The following is a 16,746-nucleotide window of genomic DNA, read 5'->3' as shown; positions in this document are numbered from 1 at the left end:
TTAATTGTGTAAAAAACGGGCAAAAAGTTCTAGTTTAGTATAAGATATATACAAAATCTCAGCTCGTTTTCCTCAGAAAATGACAGACAATTTTGTTCGTGACTATGAGTGCAATACAGGTCCTTCTATAATTGGTCTGAGTTATTAATTTACTCTTTGGATTTGCCCACAGGTTATTAAGATTTGCCAATATGCCAGTTGACAATTGAGAATTGTCATTTTGACAATTGACGTTGACAGTTGAGTTGACACCACGGTACACGCCCGCCCAAGGCTCCCACAGCAGCAGAAAAAAGTAAGAACCAAAGCAAAGAGTAAATTATTGAATCATCACGAAAGTCGAAACGAAGTACGAACTACGAACAGAATCACAGAATATTTTGGTTTTGGCCATACGCAAAGCAAACGTAAACTTATTCTTATCGACGTAACGTGCGCGCACTATATCATTGTTTCTAAATATTTAAAATTATCATTAAGTACAAAAGTATTGTGTCGAAATAACAAATAAATTGTCGAAATCACCTTACAGAAAAATTAAAATCCGTGAAGCACAAATTACACCAAGATGCAGTGCTGCGTGCCTTTCTGCGTAAATACTTCAGACAATGCGTCAACATCTGAGCGAATAGGAATTACCTTTCATGAGTGAGTAGAATTATTTATCTGATAGCTTTCAGCCACAGCCGCCAATCTCACAAGCAGAGGAGCAAACACTTACTCGCAGCTCTATGTACCAGTGTTTAGCTGACTTTTGAGATGCAGCAACTGACCTAGTATATATAGAATGTATAGAATAACCATATTATTAGCTATAAGTATGAAATTGTCTCACTCACTGTGCATTGGCTATTGAAACATTGAGCTTTCTTAGTTACTTTTCTAACAGCTGTTGTGACCACTGTTGTGACCACTCGTCAAATTAACATGAAAACAATTGTTCCAGAATACTGTGTTTGTAATTACAATATCAAAGTTGGATGTCTGTTGCTGTATTTGATTATCAGATCCTTGTATTTGACAGTATCAGAATATGCTATAGCTGTTATTTTGCTTGTGTATATTTGCCAGGTTACCCAGTGAAGGCAATCTCCGTACTGCTTGGCTCAGAGCCCTGGGCACACAAGACCATCACCTGCCCGACCCTGCTGTGGTCTGCTCCCAGCACTTTCTGGATGACGACTTTTGTACAACAGAGAGTTGTGTGAGGCAGATTCACTCTCATGCTATTCCTTCAATAGTGCAGGTCAGTTTGTTGTGTTTTTATTTGTGAATTTAGATCAAAAAAGTGCTAAGACATACTTATAGCAGCATTACTCACATGCAAGTAGTAATGTAGAAGTAACTGTTGGTATATTTACAGATGTGCATGATATGCCTGGACACTGGCAGCAAGCTGTCTCTAATGAGTAAACACAAGTTGGAGGAGGCATATGAACAGCTAACTGGACTGTCTGTGAGTTGACAATCAAATTGTACTAATTGAAACTGTAGAGGGATATAAAACTCCTACTCACTAACTTTCTTGCCAAAATTGTGTGCAGTTGTTTCAGTTGTGTCGTCGAGGAAACCTGAAGCAAACACTCTGTGTGCTGTGTGCTCAGAGATTGATTAACTTCAGTAGATTTAGAGACTTGAGCTTGAGAGCCCATTCACTGATGACAGACTTAGTTGAACAACATGAATTAGTGAGTACTCAGTATTAACTATTTCATTTATATTTAAACCTGAAATACATAATTATGTCTTGTTACCTTACTTGAGGAGTTGATTGTTTGGTGTTAACATTGACCTTGTTTCAGAATACTATACAACTCAAAGAATTGATGAACTGCACAACTGCACATCTGAAGTGTAATTTGACACAAACAACATTAGGAGCTAACCATTGTGACTTGTACATAGATCACACTGATGAAGAGGAGCAGACGGCAGCAGAGGAATCTGTAGTGGGACATGTTGCAACAGTTGTGGTGAAGAAAGAACGCAGTTCTGACTCCATGTTGAGTGCTGATAACTTGGCACAAGAAGATCACTGTGTATCCAAGGAGGAATATGATATAAGTATCAAGATAGAAGAGGATCCACTGGCTGAGGCTGTGAGTGACGCTCTACATAGAAAAGCAGCAACTTCCTGCACTGCAGTTGCAAAACATGAGATTGAAATAAAGAGTGAAAGTGTTACCTTTGGATGCACCATTTGTTTCCAGGAGTTTGTGGAAGAGATTGCATACTATGAACACATGATCATGCATCTCCAGGTGAGACTGTTGTGCACTTCTTGACGGAGGTGGTATATGGCCTCTGCATATCTATCAAACAATGTCCACTGTGGACGGGCAGACATGTAAATAAGTTTTGTATTTGGCAGGACGCTGGCGGTGACGCTGCATATGATGCATCACAAGTGTGCAAGCCTCGTGCAGCTGTGAGCCGCAGCGGTGACTCACTCGTGCTGCAGAACAAGTCAGTATACAAGGACACTAGTGTCATGACACAACACTGCTTGTGCACTACGTCCCAGCTCAGACTCACATTCTGCTGCTGTTCCACAGGACAGGGAGTCAGAGGCTGAGCGATGAGCCTCCCCCGGCTGCAGGCTGCGCTCTGTCTGTAGGTGAGTGTTTAGTGACATGCACAGGAACAAACATGTTTAGTGTCAGTGTAGCACAACAGGGCCAGGGCTCCTTTTATTTATTTATTTAGACAGGCCAACAACATTTATGCACACAATAATTTACACAATATTATACAGTGTGCTGTAAAAATACCGTCCGATCCGAAATGTGCGTGTAAGCATTATAATATTATAAACAGAAAAAATACTACAAAAAATTATTATTCAATAATTAAGCATTTTTATCGTAATAATAAAGTTTATAATTTTTAACATAAATTGTCCTAAAACTTGGAAAATTTAAAAAGTGACAACATTGTACTATCAATTATGGTACGTATATCTAGATTATTACCTCCTACCTACACACCTGTGGCACAAAAGTCGGCAAAATTGAAAGCCTTTTGACAATGCCGTGCCCCATATCGTAGGGTACCTCGTAGGTACATCGTTTTCGGCGCCCACTGTCTTTGAAACGCCGCGCCGCCGCCGACACGTGCGATGTCTGTAATGCTATGTTTAGTTTGCTTGCGCCACTCGCCCAAAATGCAGACTTACATTAGTAGTAGTAGATCTATTTGTGACAGAGCTACTACTGTGTTCCAGAGTAAGAGGGATAGTTTCTGGTGAAATGTATGTTCAAGGAGATCATTTTCCACTAACCATTAATTCATCTGCCATCGTCCATCTGCGTAAATTAACTTTTCGTGTTTACACACATCACAACACGCCAGTTATGCAAGTACGCATGCATGCATGTACATAGCACAAGATGATAAAGCACCTTGACAAACCCATCACCTTGTTGTGTGTACTTGTGTGTTTTCTTGCCCATTCAATACCGCTTTGAATAGAAACGTGTAAACGCAGCACAAAACATAGATGGCGGCGTTTTTATTTTGTAGTAATGTCTACTAATAATAATTAACCTATCTGAACTTTGGTGTTGCCATATAAGTTTTTATAATTTTGCATTTTTCTATGTTAATTTCGTGCAGGGAAAAAAATGTATTTCTTTTAAAATAAGGACTGCATAAAAATAATGTATACACGATACCTAAGTACACCCTTAAAGGCCGGGATTTCCTACAACACACTGTATAGAATAGATATACTGGAAATACAGATTTAAAACATAAACATCAACTGGCTGGTACAGTAGACACAGAAATACTTAGGATATAAGCAGAAAAAAACACAATATAAAACAATATAAACTACAATTAACACAAAAAATAAATAAATAAAGGAAAAGCAAAAATGAACAAAGAAGAAAGAGCAAATTAATATTATAAAAAAAAGTAAAGTACCTACACTTAACCTTCAACTTCCCTGCGCAGGGAGTTGAAAACGTTACAACAGAAGCAGATCCTTTTAGGATTAAAAATTTGAGTTTAACCTCTTCTTTAATACTTCTCTGTACTTTCTTATGAATAAATAAATTATTATTATTATTATTATTATTATTATTATTATACTCATGCGATTTCAATATCTTAGTGAACCATGGAGCATTTGTGATAGTTTTGTAATCTTTGTAATATTTAACTTTGCCCCATAGTTCAGTGCAATAGGTTTGAGTACTGTTTTGTAAATGAGCAATTTATTACTGAGCGAGACATGCGAATGTCTTCCCATAAGTCAGTTTAGTTTTGTGTGTTATTTGTCCAAGTTGTATCCCAAGATATTGTACAGTGTTGCTATGAGGGATGATATCTAGTCCCAAGGGAGTACACTTGTTAGCTCGCAAAGTCACATGTGTTGACTTGGTAGAACTAGCTTTAATACGCCATTTAATCATTCATGAATGTATCTTGTTCAGATGTTCTTGTAGAATATTTGAAGCCATGTTTGCGTTTTTGTTATAGCACAATACTGCTTTATCATTAGCGAATGTAGCTTGAAACGGGAATATCAGCAGTGTATAATAGATAGAGTGTGGGTCCCAAAACGGAACCCTGGGGAACACCTGCTTTAATGTCGTGAAAGGTCGAGTACGCGTCATTGGTTTTTACCTAAAATGTTAAATTATATATAAGTTGCTGGTAAAAAAGTTGTGTGGGAAATTATGCTTGACTTTAAAGAGCAATCTATTGCGCCAGACTTTGTCAAAAGCCTGTTTAACATCCAAAAACACAGCAGCTTCTCCATTTTTTTGACTACTCTGTGTACCTGTTCCCCAGTGGAGTATCTGCTTCTGAATCCGAATTAATCCTGAGGAATAATTTCCCTTTCATCCAGAATGGTTGTGAGTCCAGGCTCTGATAACTCGGATAACTCTGTACAATGTTGGTAGTGGGCTTATTGGTCTAGAAGATGTAACTAGATGCGGTGCCTTCCGAGGTTTGGTATCAGCATTAGTTAGTTATGAAATGACGGCTCAACATGCTTTCTTACTACAGGCTTGAAAAGGCCCATCTCAGCTGTTGCCTACCCTAACCACCAGGCAAATCTATACTAATATTATAAAGCTGAAGAGTTTGTTTGTTTGTTTAATTGAACGCGCTAATCTCAGGGACTACTGTTCTGTTTTGAAAAATTCTTTCAGTGTTAGATAGCCCATTTATCGAGCAAGGCTATAGGCTATATTATCCCAGTATTCTTACGGGAACATGAACCACGCGGGTGAAACCGTGCGGTGTCAGCTAGTTACTTATAATAATGATATAATAATGATTCTTTAATTCAGGTTATACAACATATACAGATATACATATAATAATTAAATAATAAATCTATACACATTTCTTTAAGATAGCAAACATTTTTTTTATTTCTGTTCCTGTCACAATGCACGGTACTCTAGGAGCACTCGGAGCATACACTGAGAATTTCATTACGAGAATTTCGGATACGGGACCAAAAAGTCTCAATTCGCGATCTGACGATCGCGAAATAATCTTATGTTCTGGCGTCGGCAAACATATCCGAGGTGCAGTTGACCCAAAGCTGACTGGTGTGACTGGCATTGACAGTATGCTCTAAACAGCTTCAGCTGACGGCCTCCGTGGTGCAATGGTATGCGCGGTGGATATACAAGACGGAGGTTCTGGGTTCGATCCCCAGCTGGGCCGATTGAGATTTTCTTAATTTGTCCAGGTCTGGCTGGTGGGAGGCTTCGGCCGTAGCTAGTTACCACCCTACCGGCAAAGACGTACCGCCAAGTGATTTAGCGTTCCGGTACGATTCCGTGTAGAAACCGAAAGGAGTGTGAATTTTCATCCTCCTCCTAACAAGTTAGCCCGCTTCCATCTTAGAGTGCATCATCACTTACCATCAGGTGAGATTGTAGTCAAGGGCTAACTTGTAAAAGAATAATAAAAAAAGAATAATAAAAGCTTCGCTGCGGGACTGCACCCCGCAAACGATGCGAGCGAGCATGTTACACCGAACAGCCAAAGCCCTGCGTTCACGGTCGATGTCGTCATTATCGCGCAAATCCGTTATATCAGTTAAAATATGCCCTAAGTGCCCGAATTTATTCACCCTTTCTAGAGGAGTTCCATCTAAGAGCACTAAAGGCACACTTTCCGGACCTTTACCTGCCCGAAATACCATTGTCTGTGTTTTCTTGACATTATACTTGAGACCGTGATCCCTCGCATACGGTTCACAGACGTTCAGCAGGTGCCCAAGTCCCCCGATTGAGGGACTTGGAAGTACCATATCATCAGCATAACTAAGGTTTTTTAAAGATGTTGTGCCTTTATGACAAGCTACTTTAACACTTCTGAGTTCCTCAATCAGATCATTGATACGTAGACTAAAAAGATCCGGAGAGGTCAGCCCACCTTGATTAACTCTAAAAAAAATTTTGGTAATTCTACTTTAATGATGAAATCATGGCATGTTTCTCCAATTTTGCAATTGTGTACATTTTAAGAAATTAAATATCACATGTCTCTAACGGTGAAGGAAAACATCGTAAGGAAAGTTGTATACATGAGAATTTTCTTATTCTCTGCGTGTGTGAAGACTGCCAATCCGCATTGGGCCAGCGTGATGGACTATTGGCCTAACCCCTCTCATCCTGGGAGTCGAGCGCAGCAGTGAGCCGAATATGGGTTACTAAGGAATTAAATCATTACTGTATCAAAACAAGTTTGCTACATCTTTAATTTAGTTTGTTTCCAATGACAAGCAAAGATCGTTTACCATACAGACTGAGTTGTACATTTTTAGGGTTCCGAACGTACGTAGTACAAAAACGGAACCCTTTTATTATCACTCGCGCACATTTTAATGTCAGTCTGTTTACTCCGAACGTACTGACCAATCCAGTGGTAGACATAAATTTTGTGAGATGAAATTTGAATAAAGGGGGCACTTATGGGATGGTAAGATGGAAAGTTAAAAGGTCTTAATAAGAGGATTTTAAAAATATATATATTTTTAATTTAAATAAAATAGCCTTCATTATATTTAAACAAATAGACGACAATTTACCATACCCTTTTTCTCCGAAACTACTATATGAAAATTTTTGGAAAAAAAATACAGATTCAGCTTTCTACTTGAAGATTCCGGAAGATTTCAGAACTCAGAAATTTTTGAATATCAAGGTCACCTTTGGGAGGCAAGATGGAAAACGAGGAACGCCGAGGCAGTGGTTAGCGGAGTAATGACATCTCCGCGAGTGAAGCCGTGTGCGACAACATTACTGTACTGGCAGAATATTAGTTGTCGAAAGTCGCGCGAGTGACGTTCAGGCGACAGATAGTAGCAGTAGAGCTGTCGCAAACGTTTGTCGGACTCAATTGTAAGAAGAATGTATTGTTTCAGTCGCTCCACTGTCCGCCAGACTTGCGGCAAACGACGAGAGCAAAGTGCAGGCAACTGAAGGAGCAGGTGCGATCCTGACAAGCCAACAAATCCTTGAAACTGACATTGACGAACTGGACAACCGATCGTCTCAGAGCGGCACTAAACCATATATAAATAGATCCACAAATTGTGTAGTACAGTTATACGATATATTCAAGAAATCCATAGGTGTACTAGATGAGAATCCACGCGCGAGAACCCACACTGCTGCCAAGCCTTACTCTTGTGAGAAATGCAACTATAAAAGTGCACACAAAAGTAATTTATTAAGGCATATTAAAACCCACACTACTTCTAATTTGCCTAGCATAAAACAATTTTCCTGTGATACATGCAATTACAAAAGTGCACGAAGAGATAATTTAACACAGCACATAGCAACCCACACTGGTGAAAAGCCATTTTCTTGTGAAATATGCAATAAAAAGTTTGCACGAAAAGGTAATTTATTACAGCATATTAAAGTACACACTGGCGAAAAACCATTTCCCTGCGAGATATGCTATAATAAGTTTTCACAAAAAAGCGATTTATCTAAACACAAGATGATCCACACTGGTGAAAAGCCATTTTTCTGTGAGATATGCAATTATAAATGTGCTCGAAGAAGTAATTTATTAATTCATATTAAAACCCACACTGGTGAAAAGCCATTTTCCTGTGAAATATGCAATTATAAATGTGCTCGAAGAAGTAATTTATTAATTCATATTAAAAGACACGCTAGTAAATGGCCACTGTCCTGAGAGATATGCAATAATAGATTTGCACGAAAAGGCGATTAATAATACACAAGATGACCCACACTGGAGAAAAGCCATTTTCCTGTTAGAGATACTAATTATAAATGTGCTCGAATAAGTTATTATTCTTATTAAACGCTACACTCGTCAAAAGCCGTTTTTTGTGCGATATGCAATAATAAATTTACACGAAAATGTACTTTATTACAGTTATTTAGTACTATCCTTTAGTACTATATTTAGTACTAGAGGACGCCCGCGACTTCGTCCGCGTGAAACTCGATGTAAACTTTCAACTATCCCTACCATACCCCTATCCTACCCTACCCTATCTTACCCTACCCTATCTTACCCTACCCCTACCCCATTTTCTTATTATTATTAATATGAACTTTATACAATAACAATAAAGCTCAAATTTACTACGTTTTAGTTAGAAAACATTTGTATGGGAAAAAGAAAAGGGCTATTTTTGTGGTTTTTCTGGCAATTATTCAAATTTTCAAATTTTTCTCGCAGTAGAAACCAACCTAGAACTTCAATGAACATTTAAAAAAAATATTGGCAATATTGGTCCAGGCGTTGTTGAGTTATGCGCTTACCAACGCATTTTGCGAATAACTTTTATATTATAAATAGTATTTATAGTATTTATATTTAGTATTAAAATTATTTATGTTGACTTTGCAGTTTTAATTTACCATATTTATTAAACACATTCGGGATGATGACAGTTTTATGACGACTTAAATTGTATATAAATTAAGAATATGCTAATAGTAAAGCAATTTTGTAAAAGTAACAGGGTATCTGCGATCATTACTTTCAGAGCTACAGGGATTTAAAGGGTCAGATTTTCGGCGCTGCCGCGGATCCCTGAAAAACGCCCCATGCAAAATGGTACGAATTAATGACGTCGTAGATGCATAATGATCGTTATATTTCTATGTGCGGTCAAACAAAATTATTAATATCTTTGTTATTTGTGCGTTTATGTTTATAGTTCATTTATTGAAAAACTAGCAAATGCCCGCGACTTCGTCCACGTGAAAATCGATGTACACTTTGACCCCTTCGCCCCTTCTATTTATATTTTCGTATGTTTTGTATATAATAAATACAAAATCACAACTCCCCGGCCGAAGGTCAGTGTACAATAAAGTTTCTTGTGCTTGGGTTAAATGCCCAGCCGTAGCCACGGGTGGAGGCGCTATCACAAACTCCCGGCCGAAGGCAGGTTTACAATAAAGTGCTCGTTTTTTGTGCTTGGGTGAAATGCCCAGCCGTAGCCACGGTCGGAGGCCATATTACAAACCCGAAGGCCGGTGTATAATAAAGTGCGCGGCTTCCGGCCGCGCGTTTTTTTTGCTTGCGTAAAATGCCCAGCAGTACCCACGGTCGCAGGCCGATATAGATATATCCAGTCCCCTTGCTAGTGAGGTTAAGGTACTTGGGCAACGAGAGACCTTGGTGCAACGCATTAATTTAACCTTGAATGAGGTATCTGGAGAGATGCAAATTTGGTTAAATTTAATGTAGCAAAAACTCAGGCATGTTTATTCACCGCCAAAAGGAGTCACTTCCATCTGACTCCAACTTTCCGGGATGTGTCTGTAGAAATTTCTGATAGTTTAGAGCTTCTTGGAGTAACCATTTCATCCAAACTGAACTTTGGACAATTCATTGAGTCTAAGGCAAAAAACTTGGCATCCTTATTAAAGTGAAGTGGTACTTCAGAACAGCTTCTATCCTTATATCAAGCTCAATTTCGATCGTGTATGATTAAGAAAATTCTCTGGTATGATGCAGGTTTCCTCACGATGTTTTTCCTTTACCATTTGAGACACGTGATATTTAATTTCTTAAAATTACAGTAATGTACAGTTATTTGCCGTGTAACTGTATAATGTTTGCTCTATTATTCAGTATTATTGGTAAACATTGCGCGAGTGACGTTCAGGCGACAGATAGTAGCAGTAGAGCTGTCGCAAACGTTTGTCGAACTCAATTGTAAGAAGAATGTATTGTTTCAGTCGCTCCACTGTCCGCGAGACTTGCGGCAAACGACGACAGCAAAGTGCAGGCAACTGAAGAAGCAGGTGTGATCGTGAAAAGCGAACAATTCCTTGAGATTGACATTTGCGAACTGGACAACCGATCGTCTCAGAGCGGGACTAAAATATATACAGATATAAATAGATCCACCAACTATGTTGGCCAGTTATATGATATTTTCAAGAAACCCAAGTTAACTGTTCTACATGAGAATCCACGCGTGAAAACCCACACTCGTGCAAACCGTTTCTCTTGTAAAATGTGCAATGATAAATTTCCAAAGAAATCTAAATTATTGCGTCACATGAAAACTCACACTGATGCAAAGCGTTACTCTTGTGATGTATGCAATTATAAAACTGGCCACAAAGGTAATTATGATGGTCACATGAAAACACACACTGGCGAAAAGCCTTTTTCTTGTGAGATTTGCAATTATAAATTTGCACATAAACATCATTTATCAGATCACATGAGAACCCACACTGGCGAAAAGCCTTACTCTTGTGAGTTGTGCGATTATAAAGCTGCCCAAAAAGGTAATTTTGTTGGTCACATGAAAAAGCACACTGGCGAAAAACCTTTTTCTTGTGAGATTTGCAATTATAAATTTGCACTGAAACATCATTTATCAGATCACATGAAAAAGCACACTGGCGAAAAACCTTTTTCTTGTGATACTTGCAATTATAAATGTACACGAAAACAACGTTTATTGGAACACATGAAAACGCACACTGGCGATATGCCTTATTCTTGTAACACATGCGATTATAAATGTACACGGAAAAGTGTGTTATTAGTACATATTAGAACTCACACTGGCGAGAAGCCCTTCTCTTGTGACAAATGCAATTACAAAGTTGCACATAAATCTAATTTATTACGTCACATGAAAGCGCACACTGGCGAAAAGCCTTATTCTTGTGAGACATGCAATTATAAATGTACACAAAAAAGTCTGTTACTAATACATAATAGAACTCACACTGCCGAGAAAGAAGATATGCAAATATAAATAATTTATTGCGCCATAATATGAGAATCCACACTGACACTGAGCCTCAAGAGTAATTGTGATAAAATAGAAAATGAATTGACGCAATCACTCGATCTGTGCGAACGTGTGTTAAACACAAAAGCCTTTATAAGTATTTTTCTGATCAAAATTAATGATAGTAGCGAAAACGATACAAGTGTTGATTGATTATGTGTTAAAAAACATTAACTTAGTCGAGGTTACTACAACATTGATGAGTTCCTTAATGATAAAGATGCTTGGAGGCCGTTGGATCAGCTTTCACACAGGAAGTAAAACTATAAGAAATTGTAATTTAATTGTTATCAAATGTAAATTGTAATACTGTTTGACTTTTTCAAAAGAGCAACTGTTGAGTTTCTTGCCGGTATCTTCTCAGCAGAACCTGCCTTCCGAACCGGTGGTAGAATCTTTACAAATAGTCAACTGACGTGTCTAAAGTGCTTGTAAACTGAGCCTACTTGAAATAAATGAATTTTGATTGATTTTGTGAGTCGCTCTTACTGCAGTGATCGCGAGCGTTGTCCAGTGGCGGTTATAAAGAAGAGTTCACAACGAACACGCTTAGCGGATACCTCATAAACGACGGCGGAGGTTCTACTTCGAACTTATCAAACTGTGATGAAAAAGATACACAAAAAGCCGTTCGACCTACAAAACGAAATGATCAGCTGAAAATTATTTTCACAGGAAGTTTCGCTAAGACATTACGAAGTGTTTTCAGCAATTCGCAGACACTCAAAATGAAAGTTTATTTGTAATACGGCAAGATGGCGCAGAACTAACAAATGAAATGAAATCTTTAGAAAAACTAAACTTAATATAGACTACACTAGCTGACGCCGCGCGGATTCACCCGCGTGGTTCCTGTTCCCGTAAGAATATGGGGATAATATAGCCTAATAGCCTTCGACGATAAATGGGCTATCTAACACTGAAAGAGTTTTTCAAATCGGACCAGTAGTTCCTGAGATTAGCGCGTTCAATCAAACAAACAAACAAACAAACAAATTCTTCAGCTTTATAATATTAGTATAGATTACAGAATAAAGTGTTACACATTATTATACTAAAGCCAGCCTTTTTTTTTGGCGACCTCCATGGCGCAGTGGATTTACAAGACGGAGGTCCTGGGTTCGATCCCCAGCTGGGCCGATTGAGATTTTCTTAATTGGTCCAGGTCTGGTTGGTGGGAGGCTTCTGCCGTGGCTAGTTACCACCCTACCGACAAAGACGTACCGCCAAGCGATTTAGCGTTCTAGTACGATGTCGTGTAGAAACCGAAAGGGGTGTGGATTTTCATCCTACTCCAACCAAGTTAGCCCGCTTCCATCTTAGACTGCATCATCACTTACCATCAGGTGAGATTGTAGTCAAAGGCTAACTTGTAAAGAATAAAAAAAAAGGACTGACGATTTCGCAACCAATAGCGTTTTGAGCAAAACATCGCTTTCTCCTGCCATCAATGACCTCGTGCTGGAACTCGACGACCGCTGTGACTACGAGAACAATGTTAATATCTAACAAATATTATAAAGCTTTGAGCGATTGAATTGATTGATTGAACGCGCTAATCAAAGGAAGTACTGGTCCGATTTGAATTTTTTTTTCAGTGTCAGATAGCCCGTTTATCGAGGAAGGCTATATTTTATCCCTGTATTAATTTTTTTTTACATGATTTTTATTGAGTTGCGAATATTTGAAGTTGTAACACTGCACGTTGTAATACCTTTGCCTTTTCCTCGTGGGAAAGAATATAGAAAATTATAGAGCGAGAATTTAAAAACAATTGGCTTAATTGATTTTTTTTAGGAAATTCATTGTGACTGTAACTTACATATTTCGCAATATTAATTGTTATGTCTTCATTTAGTGAGTACTTGTGCCGACTCGTAAATATATGGTATGGTGACCCTAATTCGAAAATCGAACAAAAAGGTAAGGAAATTTAGAAATTTTCAATCTGTTACCATCAAAGTCGAGACGCATTTACTTAAATACCTGCCTACGATAAATTTAATAAGTGGAGAAAAGAACGAGTGGATGCACTTACGGAAGGAGTTTTTTAGACTATTATCTCGCACGTTTACCCCACATACTCATTATTCATGTTCACGGCAATCGTAAAGTTACCGGGTAAAAGTATATCTCCTTTAACATCCAAAGTTTTGTACATTTAATTTTTAATTATAATAAAACATTGAATACTGTACTGAATTATTTTATTTTCTCGCAATCGAAAGTATATTTTAACACGCGGGGCTAAACCCATTATGAAATTTACCTACTTCAATATTTATTCAATATTTCACAAATAACATGAGCAAAACCACAGATATAAGAGGTAACTGGATTTATAAAGTGCCAATTCTTTGTATTGAACCCAGAGTACCCAGGGGCGTGGCCTAAATGGCTTTTTAATATTTAGTGAAAAATTAAATATGTTACCCTTTAGAGTTGAATATTATTTATTCCTTTTATTACTGAGACGGGCAGCGTGACGTCAGGAATGTGTATTCAGCAATGAAAATCTTCGTATAGTCCCAACAAAGTGTATTATCACCAACAAAGATCGCGCTCGACTGACTACCAGACGACAAAATAATTACCGACTATGACTCAAACAGTTTTACAATTCAAAATGGTTTCTGTATCTTACAACTACTTTTTAATTAAACAGTTTTACGGCTTAGTCTAACATTATGAAATTAATATCATTATAATATTTAAATTAATTATAAAATGTAAATAGTTTACTTTAATCTGAGTTTAAATAATAAAGCTAAAGATAGAATCTTTAGGTTTAGTCAAATCAGTATCCTATAAACGAAAAACTGTAATCATGACATTGAAGAATTATTATCAGCAAATAACAGACAATGTTTATAATAACATATAGATAGTTTAGTATATTTATAGTTTGTTAGATGGAACTCGTAGGCCCTCGTAACACTTTGGTCACAGAACAAAACAAGACTGCTGTACATGCGCACATGCTTGCGTTGTTCCGCACACCCGGGTGTACGCGGGCCACGCCCCCTTGATACTTCTATTGCTAAAAGCGTTAGCTTTTAGCGTTGTCTGTTCTGTGAGCAAAACTATACCACAGACTTTCTTGATGAGTACTGTTTACCAACAAAGAAATTACAAATGAAGGTAGAAAATGCATGTCATTTCATGACTTACTTATTTTAAATTATGTATGGTTTGATTATAAAATGTCATATAATATATAATAACCATATCTAATCGCTATCTATCTTGGTCGCTAACTATGGGCCTCATAAGAAGGTTCAGAATCACACAGCGGGCGATGGAACGAGATATGTTAGGAGTATCTCTGCGTGATCGAATCAGACATGAGGAGATCCGCAGAAGAACCAAAGTCAACGAGTTGCGAAGCTGAAGTAGCAATGGGCGGGGCACATAGTTCGAAGAGCCGATGGACGTTGGGGTCCCAAAGTGCTGGAATGGCGACCCCGCACTAGTAAGCGCAGTGTTGGCCGACCCCCCACCAGGTGGACTGACGACATCAAGCGAGTCGCAGGGATTCGCTGGATGCAGGCGGCTCAGTATCGTGATGTTTGGAAGTCCTTACAAAAGGCAAAAATATCTAATCGTTCTAAGCTTATTAATCAAATTTATTTTCATTACAATAAGTTAATTATAATTATTATTAGGTATGAAATGACTAGTGATTTATACCCTCATTTGTAATTTGTTTGTTGGTAAACAGTACTCATCAAGAAAGGCTGGAGTATAGTTTCACTATAGGTGTGTACTTAAGTATATGTAACATATATAGCACCAAACTTGAGTAGCATCTATTTAAAAGCCGTGATAGCCCAATGGATGTGACCTCTACCTTTGATTCAGAGGGTGTGGGTGTGAATCCGGTCCGGGGCATGCACCTCCAACTTTTCAGTTTCAGGTGCATTTCAAGAAATGTAATATTTGTCTCAAACAGTCAAGGTAAAAACCGTGAGGAAATCTGATAACCTGAAAATTTTCGTAACTCTTCATGTGTGAGGTCTGCCAATCCACAATGGGGTGGACTATTAGCCTAACTCATTCAGAGAAGATGCTCTTGCTCAACAGTGAGCCGGAATATGGGTTGTTAATGATGAGAATCTATTTACTTGGTGATGTATGACTGACCTATTACTTTACTTACTTACTTAGAGAGCCGTGATAGCCCAGTGGATATGACCTCTGCCTCCGATTCCGGAGGGTGTGGGTTCGAATCCGGTCGGGGGCATGCACCTCCAACTTTCCAGTTGTGTGTATTTTAAGAAATTAAATATCACGTGTCTCAAACGGTGAAGGAAAAACATCGTGAAGAAACCTCACACACACACCACACACACCAGAGAATTTCTTAATTCTCTCCGTGTGTGACGTCTGCCAATCCGCATTAGGCCAGCGTGGTGGACTATTGGCCTAACCCCTCTCATTCTGAGAGGAGACCCGAGCTCAGCAGTGAGCCGTATATGGGTTGATAACGACGACTTTACTTAACCACTCTTCTGAGGGAACGTCCGGATATAGGACTTTCAAAATTACGTCATTTTTGCTTATCTGTGTGTCCTATTTTGACCTGAAAATTTGTTTGTTTGTTTGAACGCGCTAATCTCAGGGATTACTGGTCCGATTGAAAAAATTCCGTCAGTGTTAGCTAGCCCATTTGTCGAGAAAGAGGATTTATATTCTATCCCTGTATTCCTACGGGAACGGGAACCACGCGGGTAACTAGTTGTATATAAATTCAATTAGTTTTCTTGTTAGCATATATTTTTGTATGATAATTTCACACTTCAGCTGATTTTGAATTGTATTGCAACTGTACTATGAGGGATAGTCTGGTTACCTCTGGTACCTTTATAATTGCTGATTATTAAAAATATATAAGATATATATATATATATATATAGATTCGCTGGATGCAGGCGGCTCAGTATCGTGATGTTTGGAAGTCCCTACAAAAGGCCTATGTCCTGCAGTGGACTCCATCGGCTGATATGATGATGATGATGAAAAATATAGAAGACTTGTAATCTATACTAATATTATCTATACTATTATTATAAACTTTGTTTTTATGTTTGTTTGTTTGTTTGATTGTAATGAATAGGCTCAAACTACTGGACCGATTTTAAAAATTCTTTCAACATTCGAAATAGGGTTCCGTAAGATATTTGGGTTTTTCGGACACAAGGTGTAAAAAATCAACCAAAAAAGTAGGGTAGGGGTAGGTAGGAGTAGGGTAGGGGTAGTTGAAAGTTTACATCGATTTTCACGCGGACGAAATCGCGGGCGTCGGCTAGTCTACTATATAAAAACAAGTCGGGTTTTCCTTCCTGACGCTATAACTACAGAACGCACGAACCGATTTCCACGGTTTTGCATTCATTAGAAAGATCTCGGGCTCCATGAGGTTTATAGAAAATTCTGGAAAAGATTCAACAGTA

General features: G+C 38.2%; 2 protein-coding genes across 7 annotated transcripts in view; one reads left to right on the top strand and one right to left on the bottom strand.

Moving 5' to 3' along the window:
* LOC112054420 (zinc finger protein 271) overlaps positions 1-16,746 on the bottom strand; it is a 58,244-nt gene that overhangs the window by 25,008 nt on the left and 16,490 nt on the right. The gene's annotated exons all lie outside the window — the stretch shown is intronic.
* LOC112056790 (zinc finger protein 182) lies at positions 358-11,363 on the top strand. Of its 2 annotated transcripts, none has more exons than XM_052889977.1 (9): positions 358-648; positions 1,072-1,246; positions 1,364-1,456; positions 1,554-1,688; positions 1,803-2,261; positions 2,372-2,466; positions 2,556-2,617; positions 7,400-7,465; positions 10,284-11,363. In XM_052889977.1, exons 1-9 carry the CDS (start codon positions 569-571, stop codon positions 11,255-11,257), a joined length of 2,139 nt encoding a protein of 712 aa, XP_052745937.1. In that variant the 5' UTR covers positions 358-568; the 3' UTR covers positions 11,258-11,363. The 2 variants fall into 2 exon arrangements, with proteins under 2 accessions (XP_052745937.1, XP_052745936.1); XM_052889976.1 differs by having other exon boundaries at positions 1,545-1,688.

Source organism: Bicyclus anynana, chromosome 26 (genome assembly GCF_947172395.1).
Source record: "Bicyclus anynana chromosome 26, ilBicAnyn1.1, whole genome shotgun sequence".
Taxonomy (NCBI): Eukaryota; Metazoa; Arthropoda; class Insecta; order Lepidoptera; family Nymphalidae; genus Bicyclus; species Bicyclus anynana.
This window is presented reverse-complemented; position numbering and strand designations above follow the sequence as displayed.

What these genes read in the sequence shown, in the direction of transcription:
- LOC112056790 (XM_052889976.1), top strand. Translation starts at nt 569, where the DNA reads ATGCAGTGCTGCGTGCCTTTCTGCGTAAATACTTCAGACAATGCGTCA. An exon ending in TAGTTGAACAACATGAATTA is followed by an intron (nt 1,689 to 1,802) that starts GTGAGTACTCAG and finishes ACCTTGTTTCAG; the next exon opens with AATACTATACAACTCAAAGA. An exon ending in AGGCTGCGCTCTGTCTGTAG is followed by an intron (nt 2,618 to 7,399) that starts GTGAGTGTTTAG and finishes GTATTGTTTCAG; the next exon opens with TCGCTCCACTGTCCGCCAGA.